Source organism: Procambarus clarkii, chromosome 1 (genome assembly GCF_040958095.1).
Source record: "Procambarus clarkii isolate CNS0578487 chromosome 1, FALCON_Pclarkii_2.0, whole genome shotgun sequence".
Taxonomy (NCBI): domain Eukaryota; kingdom Metazoa; phylum Arthropoda; class Malacostraca; order Decapoda; family Cambaridae; genus Procambarus; species Procambarus clarkii.
Window position 1 is genome coordinate 36,808,381 of NC_091150.1, and position 15,216 is coordinate 36,823,596.

Sequence of the window (15,216 nt, forward strand, 5' to 3'; positions counted from 1 at the left end):
CGGGAGATCATTTACATATATCAGAAACAAGATAGGACCGAGTACAGAGCCCTGTGGGACTCCACTGGTGACTTCACGCCAATCGGAGGTCTCACCCCTCACCGTAACTCTCTGCTTCCTATTGCTTAGATACTCCCTTATCTACTGGAGCACCTTACCAGCTACACCTGCCTGTCTCTCCAGCTTATGTACCAGCCTCTTATGCGGTACTGTGTCAAAGGCTTTCCGACAATCCAAGAAAATGCAGTCCGCCCAGCCCTCTCTTTCTTGCTTAATCTGTGTCACCTGATCGTAGAACACACACTGATCGTAGAACACACACACATACACACACCTGTGTGTGTGTGTGTGTGTGTGTGTGTGTGTGTGTGTGTGTGTGTGTGTGTGTGTGTGTGTGTGTACTTACCTATCTGTGCTTGCGGGGGTTTACCTCTGGCTTTTTGGTCCCGCCTCTCAACTGTCAATCAACTGGTGAACAGATTCCTGAGCCTACTGGGCCCTGTCATATCTACACTTGAAACTGTGTATGGAGTCAGCCTCCACCACATCACTGCCTAATGCATTCCATCTGTTAACTACTCTGACACTGAAAAAGTTCTTTCTATTGTCGCTGTGGCTCATTTGGGTACTCAGCTTCCATCTGTGTCCCCTTGTGCGTGTACCGCCCGTGTTAAATGTATGACTTTTTTAGTCTATTCGTTTACGAACCAGTGTACCACTGTACCTCAGAGACACATACACGCGCACGCAAGTGTGTGTGCGTGTGTCTAAGGTACAGTAGCATATGACATTTAGTATGTATCTTTGTCAGCCTATTTTCATTGTTGCATTTCTATACACAACTGTTTCTCTTCCTACTTCCTGATTTAACAGCATTCTCTCCTCCCACATCAACCACTTGAGGTGGACGGTAGAGTGACGGTCTCGCTTCATTCAGGTTGGTGTTCAATCCCCCGACCGTCCAAGTGGTTGGGCACCATTTTATTCCCCCGTACCATCCTAAATCCTTTTCCTGACCCCTTCCAAGCACTATATATAGTCGCCATGGCTTGGTGCTTTCTCCTGATAATTCCCCTCTCTCCTCCCACCTCACAACTGATCTCTGTCTCCCTCCCAAGGTGTGTCAGTGGCGCTGGACTTCTGGCTGGAGAGCTGGTCTGGGGAGGCCAATTCCTGGAATGCTACGGAACACAAAAACTGGCAGGCCTTCGACTCGTACTCGAAGCAGGCGGACGACCCTACAGGCAGGTCGTCGCCTGTCCAGCCCCACATCATCAACATCCGTGAGAGGTACCAGACCTTCGTCAGTGACACGGTGAGCCATTCCAGTCCGCTGTCAGTAAGAATGGAACTGGAAGAAGCACTATATTACTCTTCAGTATAGTTCGGTGGTACTCTTGGGGGTCAGTAATGTGGTACTCTAGTGGTAAATATAGTGGTACTCTTGTGGTGAATCAATGAATGTGAGCAAGGAGAAGCACGTTGTGTATATTTACGTGAACTTGACGATGACGGGAGAAAGTCGACTCATAAAGTGAGGTGTTCTCCTCTACAGATGCGCTACTACTTCACCGTGTATGCTCTCCTCTCCGTCACCGCCATCGTCCTCTCCCTCTCCACTAACCTCTTGGCTCAGTTCGCTGCCGGCCGAGGCAGGAGGCGCCTCCACCAGGACATGCTGGAAAACCTCGTCCGCTGCCCAATCCGGTTCTTCGACACGACACCTGCCGGCAGGATCATGAACCGGTTCACAACGGACACTGCCATGATTGACAAGGTGGGTTGTCAACCTGCGTGTAGCGGTTCTTAACGCCATCTGTTGGTCGTAGGGGGAGATAGAGCATGCATTATACATGGAAATATCTTCTTTCCTGCTATGTTTGCTTGAACGCCCTCCTCCTCCTGCTGTGCCTCTGTGACCACCTCCACCTCTTGCTCCCCAGGAGCTGGCGAGGTCGGTGACTCACCTGCTGTTCTTCGTGCTGCTGGTGACCTCGGCGGTGCTGGTGAATGTGGTCATCACTCCGGCCTTCCTGGCTGTGGCCGCCCCCATCTGCGGCATCTACTACGCCGTCCAGAAGTTCTTCAGGTGTTCCTCCAGGTGAGGTCTGCTTCATGGGGGGTTGTTCTTGACGAGGGAGTCTTCTTAAGAATTAGTTTTGTCGGGAACAGGCAGCCTGTCTGTATATATGTATATGCCTTATTATTATTTCGACATTCCCCTCTCCACCCTCAGTAGTTCGAGGGTGGAGGGGGGAATGTCTAGTTCGATCTACAGTAAGATCGAACTACTGACCTTCCCCACGGGGCAAGCCTTGACAGTTGCCTAATTCCCGGGACTCGAAATTGTGCCTAACTCGAAACCGGGATTCCCGATTGGAGATAGAGTACGAACCCAAATATTCTGCCGAGACCCTTAATGAGGGCTGTGTTCATGAAGGCTTAAGTGTGTTCTTAATGATGAATGTGTTCATGACTAGGGTTGTTCACGATGAAGGATGTTCAAGGCATTTTCTCTTTATATGAATTGTGTATGTATGAATAATTATATATATATATATATATATATATATATATATATATATATATATATATATATATATATATATATATATATATATATATATATATGGTATATTGTTGTATAAGTGTGTGTTTTCTGTAAACTGTAGCATTACAATAAAATCAAATAAAAAAAAAATAAAAAAAATAATAGGGGTGGTAGGAGAGGAAAAGATTAAAGTATTCAGTGAGAATCCACAAGGTCTTCTCTGAACACTATTTATTTTCTTCTTCGAGGATGTGGGTCCCTTTAATTAAACCAGTGGTAGTACCCCTAAATATATATATATATATATATATATATATATATATATATATATATATATATATATATATATATATATATAAAACTGAAACCCAACACCCCAGAAGAATTCGAATTCATTGGTAGCCGAGGCTACCAATGAATTTTGTACAATCACTGTGACGGAGTGGTTAAGGAACCAGGTACGCCATGGTACATAGGGCTCCTGACTGTTTGGGTTCGAATCCTTCTGGTGTGTTGAGTTTTCAGTTGCATATTGGCTTGGGGACCATTCAAGCTTGTTCGCATATACATCTATATAAAGTGAGAAAATCCACTAGGTCTGCGAGGTGGTGTGAACCTCTATAAATAACAGCTTCAGGTGAGATATGGTATTTATCATGATTGATGAAGATTAAACCACCCAAGAGGTGGTACGGACATGAATAACCCGTAATTTCGTTTATCATGGTGTTGTTTTAGATTCAGCTACTGGGAACAAAAAGTTCCAAGTAGCACGGGCTATGGTGAGCCCGTAGTGGACTTACCTGGCACAGGAGCGGGGCTGTAACTGATTTCTCACGTTGTTGTCGTTGTTGATTGTAGATTTAGCTACTCAGAACGAAATATCCACGAAGCACGGGCTATGGTGAGCCCTTAATTGAGTACGGTTATTCACGATAACCTTGTTACTCTGATATTTGGGTCAAAGTTTTAAATAGAGGTGGGGTTTCCTCCTTTTTCCCTGTTTCTTTTTCGCTTCTGTCTTAGTCGTGTTTTAATAACATTATCTTGGTGGTGGATGTAGGTGCAGAATGTTCACTAGTGAGTCCCATTCTTTAACGGCTTTTCTAATCATTGTAGTGGCTGTGGAATGTGCATCTAATGCAGCTGCTGTCGTTGGATTAACGTTTAGTTTGATACGCAGAGCTTCAGTAGCTTCACATTCCAGTAAGTAGTGTAATAGTGGCGCCTCTGCTTCTGTTCCACAGATATGACACTCTTTAACTATTGGGTATATTACCTCCCAGCAGCGTTTGTAAGCAAGTCTGAGTCTGTGTATGGCTACTGCAATGTCTTTGGATATCTTTTTGTCAGGCTTGAAAGAGTAGTACCCAGTGGCTTGTTCGTACCATATCACAGTGGATCTTCCCTCCGCTACTTTGGCTCTGTGGTGACTTTTGATAGTTGGGAGTATTTTCTTCTTGATTTGCTCCTTAATCTGTGAAAAACTTGGAGGTATTTGAACCTGTACAACAGGTCGAGCAGTTTTCCCACGTATGGTAAGGGAGATACACACTCGACTAGAGGTGAGGTGCAGGCTAGGTGAGTCTAGCCGCTCAGCTCAGGTGATGGTGAATGACTTCATCTCCCATTTGGTGGACTCTATAGGCCTCGATGTTGGTAATATAGGCCTCGGTGTTGGTAATATAGGCCTCGGTGTTGGTAATATAGGCCTCGATGTTGGTAATATAGGCCTCGGTGTTGGTAATATAGGCCTCGATGTTGGTAATATAGGCCTCGATGTTGGTAATATAGGCCTCGATGTTGGTAATATAGGCCTCGGTGTTGGTAATATAGGCCCCGGTGTTGGTAATATAGGCCCCGGTGTTGGTAATATAGGCCTCGGTGTTGGTAATATAGGCCTCGGTGTTGGTAATATAGGCCTCGGTGATGGTAATATAGGCCTCGGTGTTGGTAATATAGGCCTCGGTGTTGGTAATATAGGCCTCGGTGTTGGTAATATAGGCCTCGGTGTTGGTAATATTTTTTATTTTATTTTTTTTTTTTGAGATATATACAAGAGTTGTTACATTCTTGTACAGCCACTAGTACGCGTAGCGTTTCGGGCAAGTCCTTAATCCTATGGTCCCTGGAATACGATCCCCTGCCGCGAAGAATCGTTTTTTCATCCAAGTACACATTTTACTGTTGCGTTAAACAGAGGCTACAGTTAAGGAATTGCGCCCAGTAAATCCTCCCCGGCCAGGATACGAACCCATGACATAGCGCTCGCGGAACGCCAGGCGAGTGTCTTACCACTACACCACGGAGACTGCAATATAGGCCTCGGTATTGGTAATGTTGGTAATAAAGTATTTATTTATGTTTATATTAGGTATTTTTTATTTTACAAGGATTGCCTTTAGCGTTTGTTTAGCGTTTTCTCACTCTCTAGATGGTAGAAAGTATTTACGTAGAATGGACAATATCCATAAGAAAATTAACAATAGTCACAATGCCCTCGTATTTATTGACATGTATATATTTTGTGTACCCACGAATACTCCAGTGTATTTTATCTCTAATGTATGCTTGTTATATAAATAACAATGTTTGTATTATCATTCTGAAATTTTATTAAGAATTATTTTAAATGTTCCGAGTCCGAATGCTGTTCTTTAGTGTTCCCCCTTCAGTCTTCTTCGTTTTCTATGATTCTCACTCTTCTTCATGGCAGTTAATCTATATAGGGAGAACTATAGTATTCCGAGAGCTCTCTAGCATTAACTCATAATAAATAATAACTCATTATGTCGAGGGACAGGAAGCCAGAGTGTGTTCATACACGTTTGGCCTTTATCGAGGTCCCCGCCCCAAGATCAAATTACTAACCCCCACCCAGGATACAACCCCACAACAAGCTGATTAACTTCTGAGTACATACTCACTGCTAGGTGAACAGATGCATTAGGTGGAAGGAAATGTGCCCAACCATTTCTGTCCCGCCCGGGAATCGATCCTGGAATTCTCTATTGTGCGTCGAGAACGAACCCGACTGTACTACCGGGACCCTAAAATTATGGGCAAGAACAAAATTCGGTGTACAATAGAGGATCATCAAGCCTCTATCCCTTGCCTTCCATTCCATCTTATCCTCCTTCATTCCATCTCCCTGTTCCATCTGACCCCTTCCATCTGTTAATAAAAAAGATGCATAAATGGTAGGCATGTACAAATTCTTCCATTCTTTCTTCTTCTTCATACCACTCCTTTAAATCTTTCTCCTTCCTTCGTACCTCGCTCTGTATGCCCTTTTCTCTCTCTCTTCCTCTTATAATCCTTCTCTCCAAATATGCCCTTCCCTCTATTATAGCCACTACCTCCATAGATGCCCCCCTGATATAATACAAGCCGCTCCCTCTATACCCTCATTCCCCCCTCCACCAACAGGGAATTGAAGCGTCTGGAGAGTTTGTCTCGGTCTCCCCTCTACAGTCACCTGAGCGAGAGCGTGGGAGGCGCCGTGGTGATCCGGGCCTATGGGGACCAGAGGAGGTTCACGGACGTCCTCCTTCACCGCCTCGACACCCACCTGGCGGCCTTCACTCTCCTCCACGCTGGCAACAGGTGGCTGGGCATCTGTCTGGTGAGTGGTGCCGACAGTACGTCACCCCCGGATTGACAGGCAGTAAAAAAAAAAAATGCAGATAAATGTGTAAGGACCGCAGAACGCCAGCATAATTACGGGCTCACCATAGCCCGTGCTACATGGACATTTCGTTCTGAGTAGCTAAATTTAAAATAACAACAACAGCCAGCATAAACAGGTTGTCATACAAGTGGTATGGTCAGGCTCAATTTAATTCACTTGTTTAAGCATCCATTAAAAAAAAATCTTGTCCTCTGAGTGTGCTGTTTAGCAATATTTAAAATCTGTAGTTACAGTATACTAGTTAGGCCAAGATTATCCTTTACACATTAATTTTAATAATTTGTATTAAACCTATGTGCTACAAATACAAATAATCGCCAACAGAACCTAAACGCCTATCCTAATCAATGCCTAAATATGCATAAAATATAATAATATTAATTTATGCTTGAGAAAATTTATATTTTGAATAAATGATATTAATATTGATAAATGCGTCTTTGGGGTCGACCGCTGGATAGAATGGACTTGGTCTGAGGACGGGTTGGGTCACGTCAGCAACCACACAAGGGATCTAGTCAACTCAGTAGTATCATTACCCGCTCACAACTATTAAAACAACCCCACACGTACTCACAACAACCACAATAACCCACAGCTGCTCTAAACTACCACAGCCACCCTACACGTGCTCCCAACAACCCCACACACGTACTCACAACTATCACACTTGCTCCCAACAAGCCTTCCCCCACATCTACAGGACTACATCGGAGGGATCATAGTGTTCTTCGCGACTTCGGCCTCTCTGCTCTGGTCAACGGTGGTGGCCAGGAGCTTGAGCCCAGCCATGGTGGGGTTGGCCATCAACTACACCCTGCTGGTGCCCGTCTACCTCAACTGGGTCGTGAGGTTCATGGCCGACACGGAGATGTGCCTCAACGCCGTGGAGCGGGTGCAGCAGTACGCGTCCCTGCCCACGGAGGAGGAGGAGCAGCAGGAGGAAGACGGGTGTCACCAGCCTCACCACGCAACGGGTGAGAGTCCTGTGGGCCTCGATGGGGGGTACTGGGATGTAATGGGTATCGTGCATAGTGTTGCATAGTAGCAACACTATGCAAGGTAACAGTGACATGTAACTGGCACTACTACATACACTACAACCTGTGTAGCATTCACTGCAGCTACTGAATATCAGACACCTCGTCCACAAATAATGCACTTGTTGGCAATATATTAACCTCCAATTGCTTTCATACATTACCAAATTAATATTTTTGTTAAATAAATATGGTTGAGAAATCAGCTAATTTATAAATCAATGGAATTAGCCTATGTGGTATGTTGTATTCCAGACACGGTGCAGTACTACCGTAGACGCCCGAGCCAACTCAGTCACAGGTCATGGAGGTCAGGGTCATCCACTGGGTCAGAGTCAAGCAGATCATCAGGGTTACCCCCAGGGTGGCCCCTCAAGGGTCAGCTGGAGTTCTGTGATGTCACTCTGACTCACGATGCATCTCTGGAACCTGTACTGACGGGCCTCAAGTTCACCATCAGTGCTGGAGAGAAGGTAGGGAGACGGTGAGGGTCTTGGAGGTGGGGTGTGTTGAGGTTAGGGTGTCTGGGTGGTGTGATAGCTGTCGTGGGGGTGTTGAGGAGATGCAGGGGGGGGGGGGGGAGTTTGGGTGTTGCGGGGGTGGATGTTGGTGGGTGTCTTGAGCGTGGCGGGGCGTGGCAAAATGAAGGGGATGTCTGGGGGTGTATTCACCTAGTTGTGCTTGCGGGGGTTGAGCTTTGGTTCTTTGGTTCCGCCTCTCAACTGTCAATCAATTGTTATTACCTACTATTTTTTTTCCCCACACACCCAGGAAGCAGCCCGCAACAGGTGGCCAACTCCCAGGTACCTACCCACTGCTAGGCAACAGAGGCACCAGGGTGAAAGAAACTCTGCCCATTTGTTTCTGCCTGGTCAAGGATTCGAACCCAGGCCACAGAATTAAGAATCCTGCGCGCTGTCCACTCAGCTACCAGACCCACAGGTTCATTATCATGTGTGTGTGTGTGTGTGTGTGTGTGTGTGTGTGTGTGTGTGTGTGTGTGTGTGTGTGTGTGTGTGTGTGTGTGTACTCACCTAGTTGCGCTTGCGGGGGTTGAGCTTTGGTTCTTTGGTTCCGCCTCTCAACTGTCAATCAACTGTGTGCAAATTCCTGAGCCTACTGGGCTCTATCATATTTACATTTGAAACTGTGTATGGAGTCAGCCTCCACCACATCACTGACAAATGCATTCCGCTTGTTAACTATTCTGACACTGAAAAAGTTCTTTCTAATGTCTAAAAGTTCTTTCTAATGTGTGTGTGTGTGTGTGTGTGTGTGTGTGTGTGTGTGTAGGGCACAGTGTATGCGTATGTGAAGGGGGTGGTTGTTATTTCGTGAGGGGTGTCAGGGGTGTTTGTGTTCATGAGGGAGCTCTCCTGCTGTAGTGCTGAGTAGGCGAGATATTTGGACTCCATTTAATTCCGCAGTTCAGTTCAATTCAATTCAAATCTTCTACCACCATCATCTCTACCACTATCATCACTATCACCACAACCTCTACAACCAATATCTCCACCACCCCTCACCTGCCACAGGTTGGCTTGTGTGGACGAACCGGCAGTGGCAAGAGTTCGTTGATTCTGAGCCTGTACCGACTGGTGGAAGCCAGCGAGGGCAAGATACTGATCGATGGGACGGACATACTGAGTGTCCCTCTGGCTCTCCTCCGAGGGTCCATCTCTGTCATCCCTCAGGACACTCACCTCTTCTGTGGCACCATCAGGTAGGGTAAGTGGGAAAGACATCAGCCTCATCTGTGGCACCATCAAGAAGGGCGCAAGGGTAAGGGACACCTGCCTCATGTGTGGCACTCAGGTAGGACAAGGAGATGGACACTTACCTCTGGTGCGGCGCCATCAAGCAGCAGGGAGGGATCTTCTTGAGATGATTTCGGGGCTTTAGTGTCCCCGCGGCCCGGTCCTCGACCAGGCCTCCACCCCCAGGAAGCAGCCCGTGACAGCTGACTAACTCCCAGGTACCTATTTACTGCTAGGTAACAGGGGCATTCAGGGTGAAAGAAACTTTGCCCATTTGTTTCTGCCTCGTGCGGGAATCGAACCCGCGCCACAGAATTACGAGTCCTGCACGCTATCCACCAGGCTACGAGGCCCCTCTGGCCACGAGGGATGCTGGAGGTGGACTAAGGACACTTAACTCCCCCTCGGACATCGTGCAGCCCGTCCTCCTAAGGTTTCCCAACGTCAAGAAAAAAGTCAAATAAAAGTGTCCTCTCCTGACCTACCAGAGGACCTAAAATATACAACGGGACAATTTCTCACTTTTACGAGCCGCTTCCATTTTATAATATGACAATTTTTGGTCTTGTGTAAACCATACGATCGAAATCGATCGTATGTTCCATTGTAAGAACGTTGTTACACATGTTCTTTGTAAGAGGACAGGTTGCATCATGAGGCTGGGGAGAGGGAGGACAACATCCATAACTACTTTAGCACTGTCATGTCGAGGGGAAACTTTCATGCATTAGGTTTTAAGGTATAACTTTCTACGCTCTCCGTTTATGGCGTTAATGGGAAACTATTTTCTTTAGTTGTCTGTCTGTGAGCAGGTAAGGGTGTCTGTGAACCTTGTTTTCAACTAAGTAGAAGCAAACGAATGATGCAACCATTAACCTGAATTACATGCACTTTTAAATAATTTCTTATAACACATTGCAAGTCAAATTCTTTTGTATAAGGGTTAATTATTACCTGAGTATACCTAGGGGGGGAATGTCATCATCTCCAATATGCAGGCGATGAGTCACAATAACGTGGCTGAAGTATGTTGACCAGACCACACACTAGAAGTTGAAGGGACGACGACGTTTCGGTCCGTCCTGGACCATTCTCAAGTCGACTTGAGAATGGTCCAGGACGGACCGAAACGTCGTCGTCCCTTCAACTTCTAGTGTGTGGTCTGGTCAACATCATCTCCAATAGCCTCAACAGGGCCAGGAAGCCGGTGGCTGGTCAAAGGTACCCCCATTATTCTTGAGGCAATATATATTATCATGCACAACAAACTGTTGTGAACTGTGTGTCATCAGTCTATACCTACAGGTTCAACTTGGATCCACTTGGGCAGCGTCCAGACGAACACTTGTGGCAGGCGCTGGAGGTGGCTCAACTCGGAAACCTTGTGGCCGCCATGCCTGACAAGTTGGGTTAGTATCCCCTTCTGTATTACTGACGTTTTCCTTGTACTATACTTTTAGAATAGTTTCCCCTTCTCCTTTCCTGATTTGTATATTTTTGTTTCACTTTTTCGTAAATGAATATCACTGAAATATAACAATCGCTTGGTGTCCGCATTGCTGTACATAAAAATAGACACTGATGTAAACTCAAAGAATATACACCGATAAATGAGGTAAACCTCTCGGTGCCCCCCGTTGTTTGGAATTATAAACAATATAAATAAAATACAGAAAGATTGAGAAGAAAGTTCCTCATGGAACGTCCTTCTCAATCTTCTTCGATAATCTGATCAGGATGAACAATCCCAGACTGTTCCTTTCCTCTGTTCTCCGGTACAGACAGCGAGGTGAGTGAGGGCGGCGGGAACCTGAGTGCCGGCCAGCGACAGCTCTTCTGTGTGGCCCGAGCCGTGCTGAGGCGGTCGTCCCTCCTCATCCTAGACGAGGCCACCTCTGCCCTGGATGCTACCACGGAGCGGGCGCTCCACAGTGCCCTCCACACCACCTTCCACCATGCCACTGTCATCACCATCACAGTGAGTGGTTCTGTCTTGCCTCACTATAAGACTTCTGCGTGTATACTATATGTAAATCTCTGTCCAGAATATACACCTCTGTGTATGTACATACGTGGCCATATGTATGTGTGTGTGTTTGTAGTGTTAACATTTACCTACTGCTGTAGATATATAACAAATATTGTATTGTAAAACAGTAAATACAATTTTATTAGATAATACAGGATAGCCCAAAAGGTATACTGTTCCATACAGCTATTGTATTAACACCGTCTTATATAAAGCTAAAAACAAATATATATAACTTTTATAATAAGTTTGTGTTAATAAAGTAGTAATAAACACTACTTTTTAAAATTATAATGTTCATAATAACATTTAAAAATACCAATTAATAAGAATACATGAATTAACAATTATTATACAAAATATGCAGTTTTACTAATTTTGTTACATTTTTATTTCAGTTTTTACATATGATTGTGTAAATTAAATAGTAGTTCAGTGTGGTATTTTTTTGGTGTCTATATATAATCAATTTTTCCATTTCTATTTCTAGCATGGGATCAGCAGTTTACTGGAGTATAATAGAGTACTTGTATTAGAAAATGGGAAAATCGTAGAAGACGGGAATCCCATGGAACTTGCTAAGATAGAAAATGGAGCATTTGCAAAGCTTCTTGCAAATTCAAATGATAGAACAAATAAGACTGATTTTACTGAAGGAAAGAAAAACAGCAAGGAAAGCAGACAAGAGAATGAAAAGATAGATAGTGAGGGGAAGAGAAGATTACGCAGACTATAAACGTTCCAGATAAAACCATTTAAAAATTGATGGACAAAGTGGGAAATTATAAAAGGTTGTGATTTGTATTGCTTTGCTTTCAACTGTAAGAAAGCTATTTTATTATTTTTAATTTGTTGTGCCTGACATTACAACAAATGCCACGATTTTGTCAAGGAAACAAGACATAACTGGAAACTTTGAGTGAGCTGTACAATGGTGCTTTCTAAATTTGTAATTAACGAAGATATACCTCAAATAAAATTATAGAAAACTGTGCAAATGCACCACGAATTTGTGATATAAGCAATTCATAAACTAGAAAATTGTGATGTCAAGTTCTAACTGTTGGTAAAATAACAGATAATGGGTTGAAAATGTACAAAATGAGAGGAAGAAAGCTAACATGTTTCGTAATTTTACTTCCATAATTGTATACGTGGTTTAAAAGAAGTTTCATTCATAAACAATATATATAAATTTTGTTAGAAATCACTTGTGACTGACACATCATGACCGAAGATTAATATTAAACCTAAGAAGGATAAGCTAGGGTTTATGAACTTGCATAATGAACCAAATTTAATCCTTCTCCAAGTTAATACTCATGCATAACAAGAAATTGATACAAAATTAAATATCCTAAAACATTTTGAAGTGTCAATGAGTGATAAATGCGAATTTAAGGAATTTATGAAAAAAAGTATTCTTGTCGAATTCTACAATTCCTTAGAATACTGAGTGTTACCAATGAGGCATTTATTGTATGTAAACAATCAATATGTATATGTGTGTGTGTGCTTGGCACTGTTGGTCCTTGAAACAAATCCACACAGTCATCTCCTTCATTCCTGGAGTGTTTGCATGAACACACCAAATGCCAATTTTACAAAGAAATTAAAAAGAGAAAGTTAAGTAGTTTGGTTTTTATTAACTGTTAAGCATCCCAAGGATTAAGACTCGGACCTTTTAAAGTTCACGAATTGTATGTTTTCAAAGTTGTATTAGGAGTGGTTGAGTGAGCACATCAGCGGGCAACATCCGCCGATCTCGCTTGGCTGAAGCTTATTTCTTACACAAACAAAACAATACCTTTTCACGTTTTCCAAATGGAATATTTTATTGAGGGATATATTCATTAAATGTTACATAAAAGACATTCCCTTTACAAGCTTGTAAATTGACTCTAATATATTTAAATATGTATTTATAGATCTTGTAAACAATGTTATATTTTCAAAATTATAGAACATGCCTTTATTGTATGAAAACAAATTTAGGTGTTAATATTTTCTGGAACACTTCTCTCGTGCTTTGATGTATTTTCACGTGCTGACCGCTGTCCCGTATTGCAGCCATTCGCCAAAGAGTTATTAAGCAGTGAACCCGACATCCCCTGTATTCAATGAAGTGTGAATGTACTTTACTATATTTATTTGTATCTATTTTACACATTTTAATATAGTTACACATTTGTTTTATTGCTAAGGCAACATAATACCAAATTTCTTATGCAGGCGATGAGTCACAATAACGTGACTAAAGTAAGTTGACCAGAACACACACTAGAAGGTGAAGGGACGACGACGTTTCGGTCTGTCCTGGACCATTCTCAAGCCGATTGGACGAAACGTCGTCGTCCCTTCACCTTCTAGCGTGTGGTCTGGTCAACCAAATTTCTTACTTTCATGGGATGGAGAAATAAGGTTTTACAGTTTCACTTGTTATAAAACATCATTTTACAATGCAAAAAGTAAATTTATATAAATAATTTGTTATACAATTCATGTTTGTTGAGAGGCAAATTCATGTTATTAGCACAGAAAACTGTCTTTTGTCAAGAACACTAAATTTATGCAGCACAATGAAATTTAAATATTTTACTTTCTGAGTGAGAATTCTGTTGGTGGTTATTACTGACTAACTTCATCTAAGACATCTTGAACAAGTGAAGCTTTTTTCTCGCCAGAATCCCTGAAACCTCGCTCCGGCAATCAGTTCTTGAGAATGTCTATGATCAGTTTGTCAGCCTGTTAAGAAAAATAGAAGCATGACTAAATAACAGGGTAAGTAAGTAAGTAATTATCAAAGAAGGCACCAAGCTGGGGAGACTACGTAGCACCATCAGTGGTGCAGGATATTCAACAGGTACTAAATATCATTGAGAATGCCAATACGAGAGCAGAAGCGCATAAAGCAAGTGATATTAAAGGAATCGGATTCACCAAGAATTTTATCGAGGGACATTAGGAAAGCAAGACAGATAATCGCCCTGAAAATCGGGATATTCCACAAGGAGCTGCGTAACTGTAAGTGGGACAATACAGTTAGGACAAAATTGAGAAGGGTGGCGCTTCCAAGAGTGAATTGTGTATGACCAATACATAACCTAACCAAAGCCGTTTCTCACCGCCTATTAGTGGTAGGAAGAAGGCCAAGGAAATATGGTTCCTTTACGAGTGCCAAGTTTGTTACCTGTGAGCGCTCCTTAGCAGCAGCATCCGCACATTCATTTAAGATTTAAAAAGCTACTTGCATTTTAGAGCAAAATGACATATTTATAGCAACTATTTGTAGTTAATACTTCACTGTATAATGAAACTTTGATTCAACAAACATCAATTCGTCAAACCTTAACTTGGAACACTATATCCAAGCCAGATTTACTAGTCCAGTTAGACAAAGAAGATTTTGCTGAAACAGGGGATTTGAGGATTTGCTTATGATTCCAATGTGGCCAACAACAAAAATCCAAAACTGCCAACAAAAATTTCCAAAACGCCCAACAAAAGAATTCCAAAACAACCAACAAAAAAAAATTCAACATGTCCAACAAAATAATTGAAAAAACGCATAACAAAAATAATCCAAAATTCCCCCCCCCCCAAAAAAAAAAATCCAAAACGTCAAAAAAATAAATCCAAAACTTCTAACATAAATGTAAAAACTTTAAAAAAATAAATAAATGAAAACTCCCTACTAAAGAATTCCAAAACGCCCAACAAAAAAAATCAAAATGCCCCCAACAAAATAATCAATATGGCCAACAAAATAATTCCAAATTGGCCAACAAAACACAAAATCCACAAACACCAACAAAAAAATTCCAAAACCCCCAATAATTATTTCCAAAACAACAACAAACAATCCAAAGAACCCAACAAAAACATAAAAAAAAAACTAACAAAAAAACTGCCCATCAAAATAATTCCAAAACGCCCAGCAAAAAAAAATCCAAAACAGACAACAAAAAAATAAAAAACACCCAACAAAAAATATGTAAAGATGCACAACAAAAAAATTCAAAACGCTCGACAAAATACCCAAAACAGTCATAACAAAAAATCCTAAACTTCAAACAAAAAAAATTCAAAACTTTTCCTGTCACATGTTCCTCTCCATCTTTTAAAATTTCCATTTTAAAACTTTTCCT

The 15,216-nt window shown here is 42.5% G+C and overlaps 1 protein-coding gene across 3 annotated transcripts in view; it reads left to right on the forward strand.

Moving 5' to 3' along the window:
- The window catches only part of Sur (Sulfonylurea receptor), a 78,574-nt gene extending 65,323 nt beyond the window's left edge, over positions 1-13,251 (forward strand). For 2 of the 3 annotated variants that reach the window (XM_069333918.1, XM_069333955.1), the window contains exons 22-31: positions 1,119-1,315; positions 1,556-1,777; positions 1,944-2,101; positions 5,981-6,176; positions 6,946-7,219; positions 7,538-7,755; positions 8,818-9,005; positions 10,345-10,448; positions 10,821-11,017; positions 11,559-13,251. In XM_069333918.1, the coding sequence (XP_069190019.1) occupies positions 1,119-1,315; positions 1,556-1,777; positions 1,944-2,101; positions 5,981-6,176; positions 6,946-7,219; positions 7,538-7,755; positions 8,818-9,005; positions 10,345-10,448; positions 10,821-11,017; positions 11,559-11,804 (2,000 nt within the window). In that variant the 3' untranslated portion in view covers positions 11,805-13,251. Of the gene's footprint in view, positions 1-1,118; positions 1,316-1,555; positions 1,778-1,943; positions 2,102-5,980; positions 6,177-6,945; positions 7,220-7,537; positions 7,756-8,817; positions 9,011-10,344; positions 10,449-10,820; positions 11,018-11,558 lie in introns of those variants that run through there. The other variant, XM_069333991.1, reaches the window with a different exon arrangement.
- Positions 13,252-15,216: the final 1,965 nt, after the last annotated feature.